The sequence below is a fragment of the Anomaloglossus baeobatrachus genome, chromosome 8 (assembly GCF_048569485.1).
Source record: "Anomaloglossus baeobatrachus isolate aAnoBae1 chromosome 8, aAnoBae1.hap1, whole genome shotgun sequence".
NCBI classification, from domain to species: domain Eukaryota; kingdom Metazoa; phylum Chordata; class Amphibia; order Anura; family Aromobatidae; genus Anomaloglossus; species Anomaloglossus baeobatrachus.
In genome coordinates, this window is record NC_134360.1 from 81,049,250 (window position 1) to 81,066,463 (window position 17,214).

A 17,214-nucleotide genomic window follows, 5' to 3' on the forward strand; every position below is an offset into this window, starting at 1 on the left:
TCATGGGTCGGAGGAAGTGGCCTTTTATTTGACCACATCTGAGGGACAGAGATCTGGCTGCTGTGTGTAGACGGTGTTGAGTAGGGTGTCCCTGGAAAAATGCAGGTTTGTGAGGAAAGTGCAGGCGGAGACATGATGTTGCCTTCATCCAACGTTGGTGCTATCGATGTCTGAGAGAGCTGTACACACTCACTTGTTTCCCCTTCCAAACCAACTGACGACCTTACAAGCAAACTGCCTGTTGCGGTTACAGTGGTGGAAGTTTTGCGTGGAAAAACAGGTGTGGCAGCTGTCCCCACAGTCCTAGAAGATGAAGAGCGCGCGGATGCAGTGGAAGGGGCGGGCGGTGGATGGTTCGCTCCGCTAGGCCGCATTGCAGCACGGTGAGCTTCCCACCGGGACTTATGATATTTATTCATGTGACGATTCATGGAAGAAGTTGTCAAACTGCTGAGCTTTTGACCTCTACTAAGAGAATCATGACAAATGTTACATATCACATGAGTTGGGCGATCTTTTTCGATGTGAAAAAAGGACCAGGCTAGGCAAGGCTTAGAGGCCATGCGACCTGTTGATCCACCCCGAATAATGCTCATAGGCAGAGTGGTGGCTGAGGATGCAGTTGTAGACGTGCTACCAGTGCTCCGACTCTGTCCAGGAAGGCGCAAGGTAACTTCGTCGTCGGTTGCATCCTCCTCCACCGCCTCTGTTGACCTCCTCGAGTGCCTGACTGGGGGTTGACAGTAGGTGGGATCTAGAACGTCATCATCAATTGTTGTGTTTGCACTCCCCTCCCCCTCAGACCGAGCCTCTTCTTGCCCTGACGGAATATTTAAGTTGTCATCCCAATCGGGTATCTGCGTCTCATCTTCATCAGTATGTTCCTCATTGTCTATAACCACAGGTGTTACAGTTTGTGACAAAGGGTCAACATTATGCTCAGAAACTTGGTCCTCACGGCCTGAATCTGAGTCACAAAGGTTCTGGGCATCACTGCAGACCATTTCCTGTTCTGTACTCACTGTAGCTTGGGAGCAGACCTCTGATTCCCAGGCTATAGTGTGACTGAACAGCTCTGCAGACTCAGCCATCTCAGTTCCACCATACTGTGCAGGGCTGATGGAGACTTCAGAGCTGGGAGAAATCAAGTGTGATTGGGATGACAACTCAGAGGACTGGTGTTTTTTGGATGCGGTACTTGAAGTGGCTGAGAGGGCACTTGTTGGACCACTTGAGATCCATTCAAGCATTTTCCTTTTTTGCCCATCATCTACCTTTCTTCCTGTTGTTCGTGTCCGTAAAAAAGGGAGCACATCGGATTGTCCACGGTAAGTAGTAGACATCTTACTTTTGCTGGTAGATGGTCTATCTTCAGCAGATGATAATGGAGCTTTGCCACCTTCCCCACGGACAAAACCTTTTTTGCCTTTTCCACCACGCCTCTTCCCCTTTCCACCAGCATCTGTCATTTTGCCACTCATGTTGATTGCGACAAGATTGTGGACTGAAAATGTGGTAGTAAAAATTGAGAGGTGGTGAAGATTGCAGTGGTGGTCTAGCTTTATTAACAGCAGAATAATAAAGAATAAATATCCCTGACAATGCAACTTAGTTATAATTAGTTGGAGTGTGCAACGCAGGCAGACGTGCTGCAAATGTCTTTGCACTAGTGGGACTATAGCAAAGTCCAATAGCCACGTATAGGATGCCACTAGGTACACTGAGTGTTTGCTAGTATAATGGCTTGGTTAGAATGAGTTGTAGTGTGCAACGCAGGCAGACGCGCTCTGCAAATGTCTTTGCACTAGTGGGACTATAGCAAAGTCCAATAGCCACGTATAGGATGCCACTAGGTACACTGAGTGTTTGCTAGTATAATGGCTTGGTTAGAATGAGTTGTAGTGTGCAACGCAGGCAGACGCGCTCTGCAAATGTCTTTGCACTAGTGGGACTATAGCAAAGTCCAATAGCCACGTATAGGATGCCACTAGGTACACTGAGTGTTTGCTAGTATAATGGCTTGGTTAGAATGAGTTGTAGTGTGCAACGCAGGCAGACGCGCTCTGCAAATGTCTTTGCACTAGTGGGACTATAGCAAAGTCCAATAGCCACGTATAGGATGCCACTAGGTACACTGAGTGTTTGCTAGTATAATGGCTTGGTTAGAATGAGTTGTAGTGTGCAACGCAGGCAGACGCGCTCTGCAAATGTCTTTGCACTAGTGGGACTATAGCAAAGTCCAATAGCCACGTATAGGATGCCACTAGGTACACTGAGTGTTTGCTAGTATAATGGCTTGGTTAGAATGAGTTGTAGTGTGCAACGCAGGCAGACGCGCTCTGCAAATGTCTTTGCACTAGTGGGACTATAGCAAAGTCCAATAGCCACGTATAGGATGCCACTAGGTACACTGAGTGTTTGCTAGTATAATGGCTTGGTTAGAATGAGTTGTAGTGTGCAACGCAGGCAGACGCGCTCTGCAAATGTCTTTGCACTAGTGGGACTATAGCAAAGTCCAATAGCCACGTATAGGATGCCACTAGGTACACTGAGTGTTTGCTAGTATAATGGCTTGGTTAGAATGAGTTGTAGTGTGCAACGCAGGCAGACGCGCTCTGCAAATGTCTTTGCACTAGTGGGACTATAGCAAAGTCCAATAGCCACGTATAGGATGCCACTAGGTACACTGAGTGTTTGCTAGTATAATGGCTTGGTTAGAATGAGTTGTAGTGTGCAACGCAGGCAGACGCGCTCTGCAAATGTCTTTGCACTAGTGGGACTATAGCAAAGTCCAATAGCCACGTATAGGATGCCACTAGGTACACTGAGTGTTTGCTAGTATAATGGCTTGGTTAGAATGAGTTGTAGTGTGCAACGCAGGCAGACGCGCTCTGCAAATGTCTTTGCACTAGTGGGACTATAGCAAAGTCCAATAGCCACGTATAGGATGCCACTAGGTACACTGAGTGTTTGCTAGTATAATGGCTTGGTTAGAATGAGTTGTAGTGTGCAACGCAGGCAGACGCGCTCTGCAAATGTCTTTGCACTAGTGGGACTATAGCAAAGTCCAATAGCCACGTATAGGATGCCACTAGGTACACTGAGTGTTTGCTAGTATAATGGCTTGGTTAGAATGAGTTGTAGTGTGCAACGCAGGCAGACGCGCTCTGCAAATGTCTTTGCACTAGTGGGACTATAGCAAAGTCCAATAGCCACGTATAGGATGCCACTAGGTACACTGAGTGTTTGCTAGTATAATGGCTTGGTTAGAATGAGTTGTAGTGTGCAACGCAGGCAGACGCGCTCTGCAAATGTCTTTGCACTAGTGGGACTATAGCAAAGTCCAATAGCCACGTATAGGATGCCACTAGGTACACTGAGTGTTTGCTAGTATAATGGCTTGGTTAGAATGAGTTGTAGTGTGCAACGCAGGCAGACGCGCTCTGCAAATGTCTTTGCACTAGTGGGACTATAGCAAAGTCCAATAGCCACGTATAGGATGCCACTAGGTACACTGAGTGTTTGCTAGTATAATGGCTTGGTTAGAATGAGTTGTAGTGTGCAACGCAGGCAGACGCGCTCTGCAAATGTCTTTGCACTAGTGGGACTATAGCAAAGTCCAATAGCCACGTATAGGATGCCACTAGGTACACTGAGTGTTTGCTAGTATAATGGCTTGGTTAGAATGAGTTGTAGTGTGCAACGCAGGCAGACGCGCTCTGCAAATGTCTTTGCACTAGTGGGACTATAGCAAAGTCCAATAGCCACGTATAGGATGCCACTAGGTACACTGAGTGTTTGCTAGTATAATGGCTTGGTTAGAATGAGTTGTAGTGTGCAACGCAGGCAGACGCGCTCTGCAAATGTCTTTGCACTAGTGGGACTATAGCAAAGTCCAATAGCCACGTATAGGATGCCACTAGGTACACTGAGTGTTTGCTAGTATAATGGCTTGGTTAGAATGAGTTGTAGTGTGCAACGCAGGCAGACGCGCTCTGCAAATGTCTTTGCACTAGTGGGACTATAGCAAAGTCCAATAGCCACGTATAGGATGCCACTAGGTACACTGAGTGTTTGCTAGTATAATGGCTTAGTTATCAGTTGGAGTGTGCAGAGGACAAGAGGGTACAGTGGCAGGATTGTGGTGCTCTGGGTAGAGGAATGGAAGACTGCCTTTCTATTCCCTCCTAATGGTGAAATGCAGGTAGGAAATCCCTGACCTGGGCTACACAGACGCTGTTGCTGTTTGCAGGACCTGTCACCTATGGCTCTCTGACCCTGCCGGTTGGAGCCCTTAAAAGGACTGCTATAAAGTGCTCTCCCTAAGCTGTCTAACGCTGTGTATGCAGCGCATACAGCTGTATCGGCTATAGGACTCAGGAAGACGGAGCTGCGACAGTGATGTCTGACACCAAAGACGCAGAAGGCAGATAATGGCGTCCGTGAAGAAAATGTCCGGTTTTATAATGCAGGGACATGTGACATGCAGATCCTATCACACATGCCGTTGCTTCTCTGGCTCAAAGTCCACTTAGCTGTGTGTGTGTCTGGGATTGGCTGACATGCTGGCCCGCCCCACAAGACGCGCGCGCTTAGGGAAGGAAGACAAGAAAAAAAAAAAAAAAAAATGGCGATCGCCATTATAGAAACAGCAGTGATCTGAAGGCGCTGTTCACGCACACTATACACTGAAATGTGATAATAGTTTGATTCACAGAGTGACTTACACTATTACAGCAGAAACCAAGCTATGATTTAGCTGTTTTTTGGCTGCTAGAACCGTTCTCGAACGTTTCTAGAACTACCGAGCTTTTGCAAAAAGCTCGAGTTCTAGTTCGATCTAGAACATGCCCCAAAATCACTCGAGCCGCGAACTGGAGAACCACGAACCACGAACCGCGCTCAACTCTAGTCCTTAGTCAAAGTTAGCGAGGTGTATCTAGTCAAGTCCTGCAGTGCTAGGAGTTAATTCAGTCTTACCTGGCTTTCTTACACACTGTAGAAACACACATAGTAACCATGTTAAATTATTTTAATCTTTTGTATTTAAAAACCTGCTTCTAAATCCATAGCAGATACATCTGCTTTTCTTTGTTGAGGAATCCACACATCAGCAAATCTTCCAGGTCTGAACAAGGCTTAAAAGGACATAGTTACATTTTTCATGGGTGAAATAGTTAGATTAACTAGTTAATTGTTATATTTGTAAACCACATCTGTGACAAAATGTTAGTCTAACAATTCAGCTCAGTCTACCCTTCAAACCAAACCAAACAACAAAAATCATATTTAATACATTTATTTTATATTCACATCATATTTGGTGTGTACCTTCAGAATATGCTTAGGGTATATCTCCTTCCATAGTTGATGATTAGCTCTATATAGACCTCCCCGGGCTTGATAGCTGCCAAAAGTGTGTTCTCTTCACATCTCCCAGGCTGGAATACATGGTATACTATATAGCTCAATGGTGGTCGCCGCAGCTTATGCTGAGCCCACACGAGGATATGTGCGAGTCCTCGCATGACACTCAGCTCACGCTCGCATCACAGTGGGAGCTGAGTGTCATGCAAGGGTCATGTGACTGTGGTCCGATCGTGCGATCAGACTACAGTTGCGGAATGGAGGGCTGGTGCGGCAGAAAGGATGGCCGGTGCTGCGGAGGGGAGGGCTGACGGCACAGAGGAGAGGGAGGGATTTATCTCTCTATCTCCTCCGTTGCTGGCTGATGCGAGAATCGCACTGCTCTCGCATTACACCGGTGTAACGCGAGTGCAGTGCAATGTTTTTCTCACCCCATAGACTTCTATGGGTGCGAGTGAAACAAGCTCGCATTCCACCCACAGCATGCTGCGACTGTTTTCTCAGTCCGATTAGGGCTGAGAAAATAATCGCTCATGTGTGCTGCCCCATAGACTAATATTGGTCTGAGTGGAATGCGATTTTTTATCACATTCCACTCACTGTTTTTCTCACCGTGTGTCCTAGGCCTTAAAGTCCCCAAATCTGGTGACAGGTTCCCTTTAAGAAAGCATAATCTGCTACACTTTCCTGTATAGTTGGCCACCACAACAAGTGTATCCCAATAGATGATGTAAGCCACTATTTGTTATACTCTGGCATATTTCAGAGGTATAGGTTTACTTAATATACCAGGAGGATGCTTGTATATGCTAAACATAGCCCTAAAAGTGATGTAAAAGTGGATACCTATTCCGTGTCCCTCTTTAGATATAGGTAAGTAGCTAATAGGATACCAGGGAAAACCAGTTTTTCCCTTCCCTATGCAGATGTGATAGGTCATTGGAAAGAGGACAAAGGCTTAGATAGCTGGTTGGGTAGAAAACAAAATGGGTGCAGCTCCTGGTATATGTATATAAACTGGACCTTTTTCCCCACTCCTCAGCTCTCTCCATTGCTGTCGCCATGCAGAATGACAATTTCATAGCCACTGGCCATCACTCATGGTTTTAGCTTCATTGCTGTGTCATTTGGGTTGGGGCAGTGTTCCCCAACTCCAGTCCTCAAGGCCCACCAACAGTGCATGTTTTCAGGATTTTCTTAGCATTGTACAGGTGCTGGAATCATCACCTGTGCAAGTGATTAAATTATCATCTGTGCAATACTAAGGAAATCCTAAAAACTTGCACTGTTGGTGGCTCTTGAGGACTGGAGTTGGGAAACCCTGGGTTAGGGGAAATATTTAGAAGTAGACTGCAGCAGCCAAGAGTCAGTGCAACGCAACCATGCTACTCAGATGAGGAGGGTTGTGGGACCCCCTGCTTTTGGAGCCTGGTTGCAACTGTGACCGATATGAGCCCTATACCTACAACGCTGCTTCTATAGAAAACAACAATTTGTGTATATTGTGTCAGAACCTACTATCACTGTTTAACTCAACTATCTTTTGTATTTTAGGCAAAGGAACCAAAAGCTGTAATTAAAATTGACAGTATTAATGCCACCTTTCAACCAGAAAAGATGAAACACAACCATGGTTTACAAATTACATATGTCAAAGACAACAAAGCAAGGAATTTATTTGTGTACCACAATGATGGGCAGGTAAACTAGAAGTGCTTATTGTGCTGGTAACATTCGTACACCCAACCCCAGGGGGCCAGCAACTGGGGTTGATCTGGTATATAGATTTTGTGTTCCATATTATTTTAGATACTTAAGAGATTAGAACATTTACTAAAGCTAATGTTTTATATGGGACTGTCCATTTATCTACAGTATATATTGGTCTTCCAACTCTTCACCGAAACTTTCATGGCCGACAAGCATCAGACAGTATGAATTCAAACACCTGATCATTTAGTTCTTCTCCCACATAAGAAGCTGCCAAAGCTCTCAGGCAGTGGCTTTCACCCCTCTCCCCATTAAAGGAAACTGCCCAGAGGATTTCACCCCCAAACTGTTTATATTTAGCTCTTTCAAAGTAAAGGCTAGCAGTACCTTTACAGGGCTTGTCTGTTCCTCCATTACTGAGAAATCAGAGTTTGAATGGATACACAAATGAGGTTAAAGTTCTTTGGGCATGAAGAAGCTCTTCACGAGCCTCTGTCACTCCAGCTCTATTCACTGTCGAGCACCGCCTCCTCCTACTTGACTGAAAGCTCCTTTGTTGGAAGTCACACAGCATAGTGACTGTCAGGTAAGTAGTAAACAACAGAGAATATAGCTGGCAAGAGCAGAAGCTTGGAAAAAGCTTCCACATGTCAAAAGCACTTTATCCTCATTTGCATAATAACCCAAAACTACGATTTCTCGGTAACGGAGGAACGAACTAGCCTTTTAAAGGTACTGGTGAACTTGTCTTTCCAGGAGCTACATACACATATAAATAGTTTTGGAGGATGAAATCCTGCTGACTGATACCTGTTAAGCATATATGAATGTTGTCCATCAGCCACTTCCAGTCGAAAAACATTGCAAATGGGAAAATTTTTTCACTTGTTTTTCACAAAGTTTTTTCACTTGGAGAATGCTGATGGACGAGTCTTGTCACATACGTCTCCATCTAGTGTCATGCTGAGAACAGCAGAACTGTGTAGTCTATGAGGAAGGCTGCGGCTTCATAAATGAGGTGTACATGTAATACCTAAATATTAGGAAATGCCTCAACACATTTGATAAAAGAAAGTGGACAACCCCTTAAAGCTGACATTAGTATCATGATCCAGGTTGGCTTTTCCCTGCTGTGGTTTCACCCAGCTCCGGCCTGGTCATGTCACGGGTTAACTTCCCTTGCCTCGTTCTGGATCCCAGGACACTATATCTCGCAGCTGCACCTATGGATCAGCGCCAGTGATATTTCTGCCTTGCAGCTTGTATACTGGCTCTGGTGAGTGTTGCCGATCTGTCCTGCCTCCCTGCTACTGAGTCCTGACTTGTACCCTCCCTCGTTCGTCTGTTCTCCTGTTGCCTGACTACCTGTGCCTGTCTGCTGTTTTCTCCTGTCCTAACCTGTTTGTCCTCCTCCCTTATCTGTATTTGGATTTCCCAGCCATTGACCTGTATTCTCGCTCCTGACTCCAGCATTCGTCTCTCCCTTTTGGTTTATACGCTTCTCTTCGGCTCCTTTGCTAGCTTCTGACCACAATTTGCCTCTCCACGGGCTTCTGTCTTTGACCTGTTTCGGCTGACTCTGATTACTGACTACTCTGCTGACCCCTAGTGGTTGCTTGCTAAACTGCACTCTGAAGCTACATTACCTGTGGCTTCAGTAACTTCAGTAGTGCAGTCTGACAATTAGGCTTAAAATTCCTGCTTTGCAGAAATCACTTTTCATTTGTCATCTCATTATTATGCCAAACGGTAATACAATAAAAGATATCACCTATACAATTCACAATAGATGTTGGTCACAGCTCACCTCCTCTCCCTCACTTCCTAGAAAACTCTCCAATAGAAGTCAGTGAGTCCGCTCCAGACTCCTGCAGCCTATAGTCCATGTGGCTGCTGTAAAGCATATCTCTAAATGCTGTCACCAACAGCTCAGGCAAGATGACTGCTTCATAGTCACGTGGAGAAAAAATAAAATAGAATAATGAGTATAAAAAAGAATATGTATATATGTATTTATGTATTAAAGAGAACCTAGGTCATACAATCCCATTTGGGAGGAGCCAAGACAAGATCTAGGCGTGAAAACAAAAAAATTGTAGTTTTAGGGGTACTTTGCACGTTGCGACATCGCTAGCATCAGCTAGCGATGCCGAGTGCGATAGTACCTGCCCCTGTCGCACATGCGATATCTTGTGATAGCTGCCGTAGCGAACATTATCGCTATGGCAGCTTCACACGCACTTACCTGCCCTGCGACGTCGCTCTGGCCGGCGACCCGCGTCCTTCCTAAGGGGGCGTGTCATGCGGCGTCACAGCGATAGCACACGGCAGGCGGCCAATAGAAGCGGAGGGGCGGAGATGAGCGGGACGGAAACATCCCACCCACCTCTTTCCTTCCGCATAGCCAGTGGAGGCAGGTAAGGAGATGTTCCTCGCTCCTGCAGCTTCATAGACAGCGATGTGTGCTGCCACAGGAACTAGGAACAACATCATATCTCCTATTGCTGCGACATTATGAAAATGACCGACGCTACACAGATCACCGATTTTCGACGCTTTTGTGATTGTTTATCAGCGCATCTAGGCTTTACATGTTGCGACGTCATTACCGGCGCCAGATGTGCGTCACTTTCGATTTGACCCCGACCATATCGCAGTAGCGATGTCGTCGCATGCAAAGTACCCCTTACTGTACCTCTTTGGAGAAGAAGAAAGACACTGAGTGAAAGCTGTTAGCTGCGACCATGACTCTTCCTACAGATTAACCTTTGGTTACTATACATGTTGCAGATTTAAGTTTATGCTTAATGCTGAGGAAGTGCAGTAATGTTAGATTTAAAGGGAATCTGTCAGCAGATTTTTGCTACCTCATCTGAGAGCAGCATTATGTAGGAAAAGAGGCCCTGAGTTCAACGATCTATCACTTATATTTCTGTGTGCAGCCGCTCTGACACAGTGAAAGATTTAATATGTTGCATGCAGCTGTCCCCGCTCACACCAGGCTTTCAATGTACATTTCCATAGACAGAAGCTGCTAACCACAGAAGGGGGTGGATTAAGACTAGAGCTCAACTGCTGAGACCCACTAATGATAAAGATGAGAAGCTTAAGCTAACATTGCATTTAAATAAAAAAAGACTTTGAGATAAGAGAGGCAGGGCTGAATTCTCTGTGTTATATATTGAAGCATGCTGTCTTCAGCTTACATTGCAGAAACCTGCTGACAGAGTCCCTTTAAGAACCTCTATAATTTATTTTTCTAATAGGAAATCGTCAGCTGGTTTAATGCCATCCGAGCTGCTCAATTTCACTACATGAAAGTTGCTTTTCCCACAGCAAATGACAAAGAGGTAAATAAGTGTAAGATATGCGGTATGATATGGGGGTGGAGGGACTGGAAGGGACAAGCGTCTATATTTACACACATCAGGAAGCCAAAGTACGAAATGATCTCGCACAACTGGGGTTTTACCTTCAACAGTCCAGTGGCAATAGGAAAGCAGCTCAAGTCCATAGTAGAACACCAAGTATCAGGAGGTGCACGCTCCAAAGACAGCGAATGTCCAATGCAATCCAAAGAAAAAAAAGAATGAGCGGCTTCACTCCGACGTCCATAAAAAACTTGGATTTATTTCAGTGAAAAGGTGCACAGAAAAATAGCATTGGCGAAGCCGGGTGCGGGCTCCTCCAGAACACTGTAGAAAAGTAACTACTGTTTACTTATCCCATAATGGGAACCTAGTGCCCAGTAATGTCTAAACGAAGTTGCTTCTTCGGGCTGCTTCCGTTTGGAAGTAATGCCGGTCAAGGAGCTGCTGCAAGAATGACGGCAAAGCAACTGTTAATCTGCCTCAGGAAAATGACCGCCAGCATTTTCCTGAAGCAGCTTTGCATGGAAAAACTCTGCAGCTTCGCTGGCATCATGCACGCTGTGTGCACATAGCCTTATAGTTTAGAAGATGCAGTCTCTCAGTTGTTTTCGGGGGGGGGGGGGGGGAGATTTAGGATCCCTATCATCAAAGCACACCACAACCTCAATACCGTGTTTCTGTGAAAATAAGACAAAGTCATATTATATTTGGCTTAAAAAAATGCTCTGGGGCTTATTTTCAAGGGATGGCTTATTTTTTATATTGGTGTCAGTGATTGGGTCACCCATTAATAGAAAATGAATATTAACCCCCTTCCCCTGACCATCCATGTGCGCTGGCATCACTGCTTGGAAAGAGTGTTAATTGCAAATGAATATTTACCCCTTTCCACACCCATATTCCCGCCAAACCTTTCAGTCAGTCTGTCGAATTACTGCTAAAGGATCGCATTGCAATCCTCGGACCGGCCGGCGGCTTGTCTTACCAAGGTTGTCAGCGTGTATTTCTATGCAATCGTCACGCTCAGGTGAGGAGAGCCGCCAGCCAGTTCAAGGATTGCGATGTGATCCATAATCAGTAATACGGTAGTCTGACTGAATCCCTGAAACCAGCACAGAAGAGTGGGCGCGAATATGGGCGGGGAAAGGGGTGAATATTCATTTTTCATTAACACACTTTTTCAATCACTGACGCCGATGCAGAGGGATGGGCGGGGGAAGAGGGTGAATATTCATTTTTCATTAAAACGTTCCAGCGTAGAGGGGTGCGTGGAGGAAGGGGTGAATATTATTTTCCATTAATTAGTCTGCATGTGGCTATGAACTTCCTGGTATTACAGCAACATAACAGGGCAACGTACACCAATAAAAGTTACATATGCCGAAAGGGCTGCCCGAGTCCTATTTCAGGGTTCTATTATAGTACGGTACGCAACTAGGGCTTATTTTTGGAGTAGGGCTTATATTATACGCATACTCTAAAAAGGCTGAAAAATGCTGCTTATTTTTTGCTCCATAAAGCCTTGATTTACTTAGAGATAGTCTTTATTTAGAGATAATCCGATGTAACTGTTATCTAGTGAAATTTCCTGTATATTTCTTATTACCTAGATTTTAAGTCGTTTGCCTCGGAATTTCTTAAAGGAAGGATATATGGAAAAAACTGGACCAAAGGTAAGTGAAAATAATTTGGTAACATTACATTTCTTTAAACGTCACTTGGGATCTGATTACTGGGATCTTTGCTGAACACTAAAATTGACACTAGAAAAGATGTTAATTTTTCTCATTTGGGGTCAATTGAAGACGACTTTTCACCTCAAGTCTAATGCCATATGTATTTTTAACAAAATGTCCAATCAAATTGGTAACAATTGCAATGCATTTGGTAGTGTTGCATGTTATAATAATGAATTGTTTAATGATTGATTTTTTTATATTTTATGAGCTTCAGCACAATTTTAAAAAGTATTGCAAAGTTTTACCTCCTTGTAGCAGAAAAATTGGCAATCAATGTATTTGCCACCTAAAAGCTTGATTTTCGTTACCTCCAAGTGGACGTTGGAGAGTTTTCACAAGGGGCGTGTACATCTTCCCACTGCATGACATTGACCAATCATAAGCAGGCAGAAACACACAGGGGAAAATAGAATACACCCACAATTAGCTTAGAGCAGGCTACTTCTGTGTGAGATGTAATGACAGACAGACAGACTGATCTCACTGTAGAGTGGTTACAATTTGGTGTGAGCACAGCAGACATGAGTATCATTACTCACACCTTTGAGCTTTCATCTCTTGATAGTCTATGTGGGGGAGGGGTAATACAGCTTAGATGGTTGCATTATAAGAAGAGAGTTGATAGAAGGGTTTGTAATGTGATAAAGTTAAAATAAACTATGCTGACCCTCCTCCCACAAAGACTGACAGGAGATCAGGAGATGAAAGCTCAAAGGTGTCAGTAATGACACTCAGGTTGGCTGTGCTCACAACTACAGTACCTGTAATTGCTCTGCAGTGAGATCAGGCTGTCTGTCATTATATGTCTCACACAAGAGTAGCCTGTTCTAAGCTACGGTGGTGTTGTGTTTTTTTCCCTGAGTGTTGCTGCCTGATTATGATTGCTAAAGAAGTACACACCAGCAGTGAAAACTCTCTGATAATGCCAACGTGGTCTAAACGAAAGTTAATTTATTAGTTGAGGCTGCAAACCAGTTAAATTCCATTGTCAATCTCTGACAGCAGGATTTCCCACACCCATCGGTGAGACCATGATGTGATCCCGGATCGACGATGGATTGACATGACAGTCAGGGGTCAGCTGATGTCCCCTGTGTATGTCATGACAATCCTCCTGTGAATGCCAGCTGCAAGACAACATTCATAGGAGAGCATCATTTCTGATGTACAGAGCAGTGCTGATGCACTACTCTGTATAGCTAATGCAATCAGACGATTGCAGCTTCAAGTCACCTAAGAAGATTACTAAATACAATAAAAAGTGAAAAAGGTTTTCAAAAACATGAAAAAAATAAAAAAACCCCACAAGTTCAAATCACTCTCTTTTTGCCCTTTTGAAAATAAAACAAAAAAATAGATATACATATATTTGATATCACTGCTTTCAGATGTGTACAATCTATCAAAATATCAAATAAATTAATCAGATCAGTAAACAGCATAACAAAAAACAAAATGTCGGAATTACGCTTTTTTTTGTTGCCTCAACATTGCAATAAGAGGCAATCAACACAGCAAATCTACCCAAAAATGGTATCCATAAAAACATCAGCTCAGGGCGTAAGAATTAAGTCATCACACAGCTGAGATTCCAAAAAGTGAAAACATTAATGATCTTGGATAATGGCAACACAAGTAAAAGAAAATTATTGCTGAATTTTTTTCATCACATAATTAAAAAACTATACATGTCTGATATCTACATACTCGTACCAACCTGGGGAATCATGTTGCCAGATCAGCCTCATCATATATTGAACTTGGTAAATAAACAAAAACAATTGCAGGATTGCACTTTTTTGCAATTTCACCCCACTTGGAAAAGTACACTATACAGTAAAATGAATGGTATCATTCAAAATCTCTCCAGAAATGCTCAACTGGGTTTAGGTCAGGGCTCTGGCTGAGCCGATCAAGAATGGTCACCGAGTTGTTCTGAAGCCACTCCTTTGTAATTTTAGCTGTATGCTTAGGGTCATTGTCTTGTTTTAAGGTGAACCTTCGGCCAAGTCTGAGGTCCAGAGCACTCTGGAAGAGGTTTACATCCAGGATATCTCTGTACTTGGCCGCATTCATCTTTCCTTCAATTGCAACCAGTCATCCTGTCCCTGCAGCTGAAAAACACCCCCATAATATGTCGCTGCCACCACCATGTTTCACTGTTGGGATTGTATTGGGCAGGTGATGACCAGTGCCTGGTTTTCTCCACACGTTCCACCTAGAATTATCACCAAAAAGTTCTATCTTCATCTCATCAGACCAGAGAATCTTTTTTCTCATAGTCTGGGAATCCTTCATGTGTTTTTTTGCAAACTCTATGCAGGCTTTCATATGTCTTGCACTGAGGAGAGGCTTCCGTTGGACCACTCTGCCATAAAGGTGACTGGTGGAGGGCTGCAGTGACAGTTGACTTTGTGGAACTTTCTCCCATCTCCCTACTGCATCTCTGGAGCTCAGCCATAGTGATCTTGGGGTTCTTCTTTACTTCTCTCACCAAGACTCTTCTCCCATGATTGCGCGGTTTGGCTGGATGGCCAGGTCTGGGAAGAGTTCTCGTGGTCCCAAACTTCTTTCATTTAAGGATTATGGAGGCCACTGTGCTCTTAGTAACATTGAGCACTGCAGAAAGTCTTTTATAACCTTGGCCAGATCTGTGCCTTGCCACAATTCTGTCTCTGAGCTCCTTGTGCAGTTCCTTTGATCTCAAGATTCTCATTTGGTCTGAGATGCAGTGTGAGCTGTGAGGTCTTATATAGACAGGTGTGCGCCTTTCCAAATCAAGTCCTATCATTTTAAAAAAACACAGCTGGACTCCAATGAAGGAGGATCACAAGGAGATGGACAGCATATGACTTAAATAAGAGTGTTTGATCAAAGGGTCTGAATACTTATGATCATGTGATATTTCAGTTTGTCTTGTTTAATAAATTTGCAAAAATGTCTACATTACTGTTTTTTTTCTGTCAAGATGGGGTGCAGAGTGTACATTAATGAGTGAAAAATGTAAAGGGGTCTGAATACTTTCCATACCAAGTGTATGTACTCTGTGGATGGGATTGCTATGTATATTCAGTAGGACTAAATCTGTCCACACTTATATTTGGACTCATCCTGCCATTTTAATGTGGATGTAGGCAGCTGTCATGGCAGAAACAAAGATTATTCCAGTCAGCTTTCCCTATACTTTATTGTTTGGAAAATGGATGCTGACAGATTTCACTGTCAGTAGCTGATCCCTGGCAGAAAACATACTCCCTGCTCCTCTTTGCTGCTTTGCCGATTCCTTAACAACCACAATCGTATATAATAGGCGGTAGTCTTGGCAGTGACATGGACAGATGTCCTCATGATGTAAGGTGTCCTCATAATGTAAAAATACCACTACCCCACATATAACATAGCCGGTTATGGCAGTCTAATTTTGGCTCTAGAGACTGTTGTGATGGAACATGTGGATAAAATCTTATAATGTTATTCACCACTGTGAGCTTATTCAGTCAATACTGCAATGTATGGAGACTTTGCACTTTACATGTTATGGAGACTTCGTACTTGATAGCAGAAGAAGAATTGACGCCTTCGAAATGTGGAGCTGGAAAAGAACATTATCACTACCATGGATGGAAAGAAGAACAAACAAATCAATTTTGGAATAAATCAAACCAGACATGTCACTCAAAGGAAGGATCACCAAGCTACAGCTTACCTACTTTGGACACATCATATGAAGAGAGTAATAACTGGAGAAGGACATCATGGTTAGAAGAATAGAAGGAACAAGGCGAAGAAGAAGATCAGTAACCCTGGTGGATCTATCTAGGTTTGCACAAGATCGATCTTCCTACCTGAGGTTATGATTAAGGGGTGAATACCCTGAAACACGTAAACCATTTTGACCTCTGTCTGTATCTTATCCAAGATGTCATTTTAATGTATCTTCAATTAAAGTACGGTTTTTATGATGTGTGCCCACGATCAGGGTTCGCAGCGTTTTGGATGTAGCGTGTTTCAGCTGCGTCCGAAAAGCTGCATTGTACAGTACGAGTACAGTGGTCGGATTTCTAGAAATCCCATGCCCACTGTGTGTGTACTGCCCGCAGCATAAACTGACCTGCGGTGCGGCTTCCCGAGCCGCAAGCATGTCAATTCTTGGTACGGAGATGCGAGTGTGCTCTGCAGGGAAAACACAGCAAGAGACCGCAACTGTTCGAGCCCGGATCATGGGCATGAGTAGCTCTGGTCTCCTGCAGGGGAGACTCGTGGCGCCGCAGGTCCAGATCCGCTGTGTCCAGGACACAGCGGGTCCTGATCGCTTGCACATAGCATTACAATGCTGAATTCCATTATTTTTCCTTTTTTTGATTGGGTTATTGGATCCGTGCACGTGCACAGGTGAGCTGGTCTTTCTTTTTGCTTTTTTCTCTACCTTTTAATGTATTCCAGAAGACCATTGCATAAGTCACCCTATGCCAACCTTGCACTCTGCACAAGGGAAAACCCTTAAGCTGGGTTCACACTAAACGACAGCGACAACGACGTCGCTGTTACGTCACCATTTTCGGTGACGTAACAGCGACCTTGTAAGTCGCTGTTATGATCGCTGCTTAGCTGTCAAACACAGCGACGCAGCAGCGATCATAACGTCGCTGTGCTACATGTGCAGAGAGCAGGGAGCCGCGCTTAGCGCTGGCTCCTTGCTCTCCTGCAGCACACATCGGGTTAATTAACCCGATGTGTGCTGCAGCTACATGTCACAGTGCAGAGAGCAAGGAGCCGCGCGCACTGCTTAGCGCTGGCTCCTTGCTCTCCTTGCTACAGTATACATTGGGTTAATTACCCGATGCATACTGCAGCCACATGTGCACAGAGCAGGAGCCGGCACTGGCAGCAAGAGCGGAGGCTGGTAACCAGCGTAAACATCGGGTAACCAGGGAAAGGTCTTCCCTTGGTTACCCGATGTTTACGCTGGTTACAGCTTACCGCAGCTGCCAGTGCCGGCTCCTGCTCGCTTCATTTCGTCGCTCTCT

The 17,214-nt window shown here is 44.4% G+C and overlaps 1 protein-coding gene across 1 annotated transcript in view; it reads left to right on the forward strand.

Annotated features, from left to right (window-relative positions):
- LOC142249880 (arf-GAP with dual PH domain-containing protein 1-like) overlaps nucleotides 1–17,214 on the forward strand; it is a 78,415-nt gene that overhangs the window by 47,785 nt on the left and 13,416 nt on the right. The window contains exons 6-8 of the mRNA XM_075321842.1: nucleotides 6,922–7,068; nucleotides 10,344–10,427; nucleotides 12,059–12,121. Coding sequence (XP_075177957.1) covers nucleotides 6,922–7,068; nucleotides 10,344–10,427; nucleotides 12,059–12,121 — 294 coding nt within the window. The remainder of the gene's footprint in view (nucleotides 1–6,921; nucleotides 7,069–10,343; nucleotides 10,428–12,058; nucleotides 12,122–17,214) is intronic.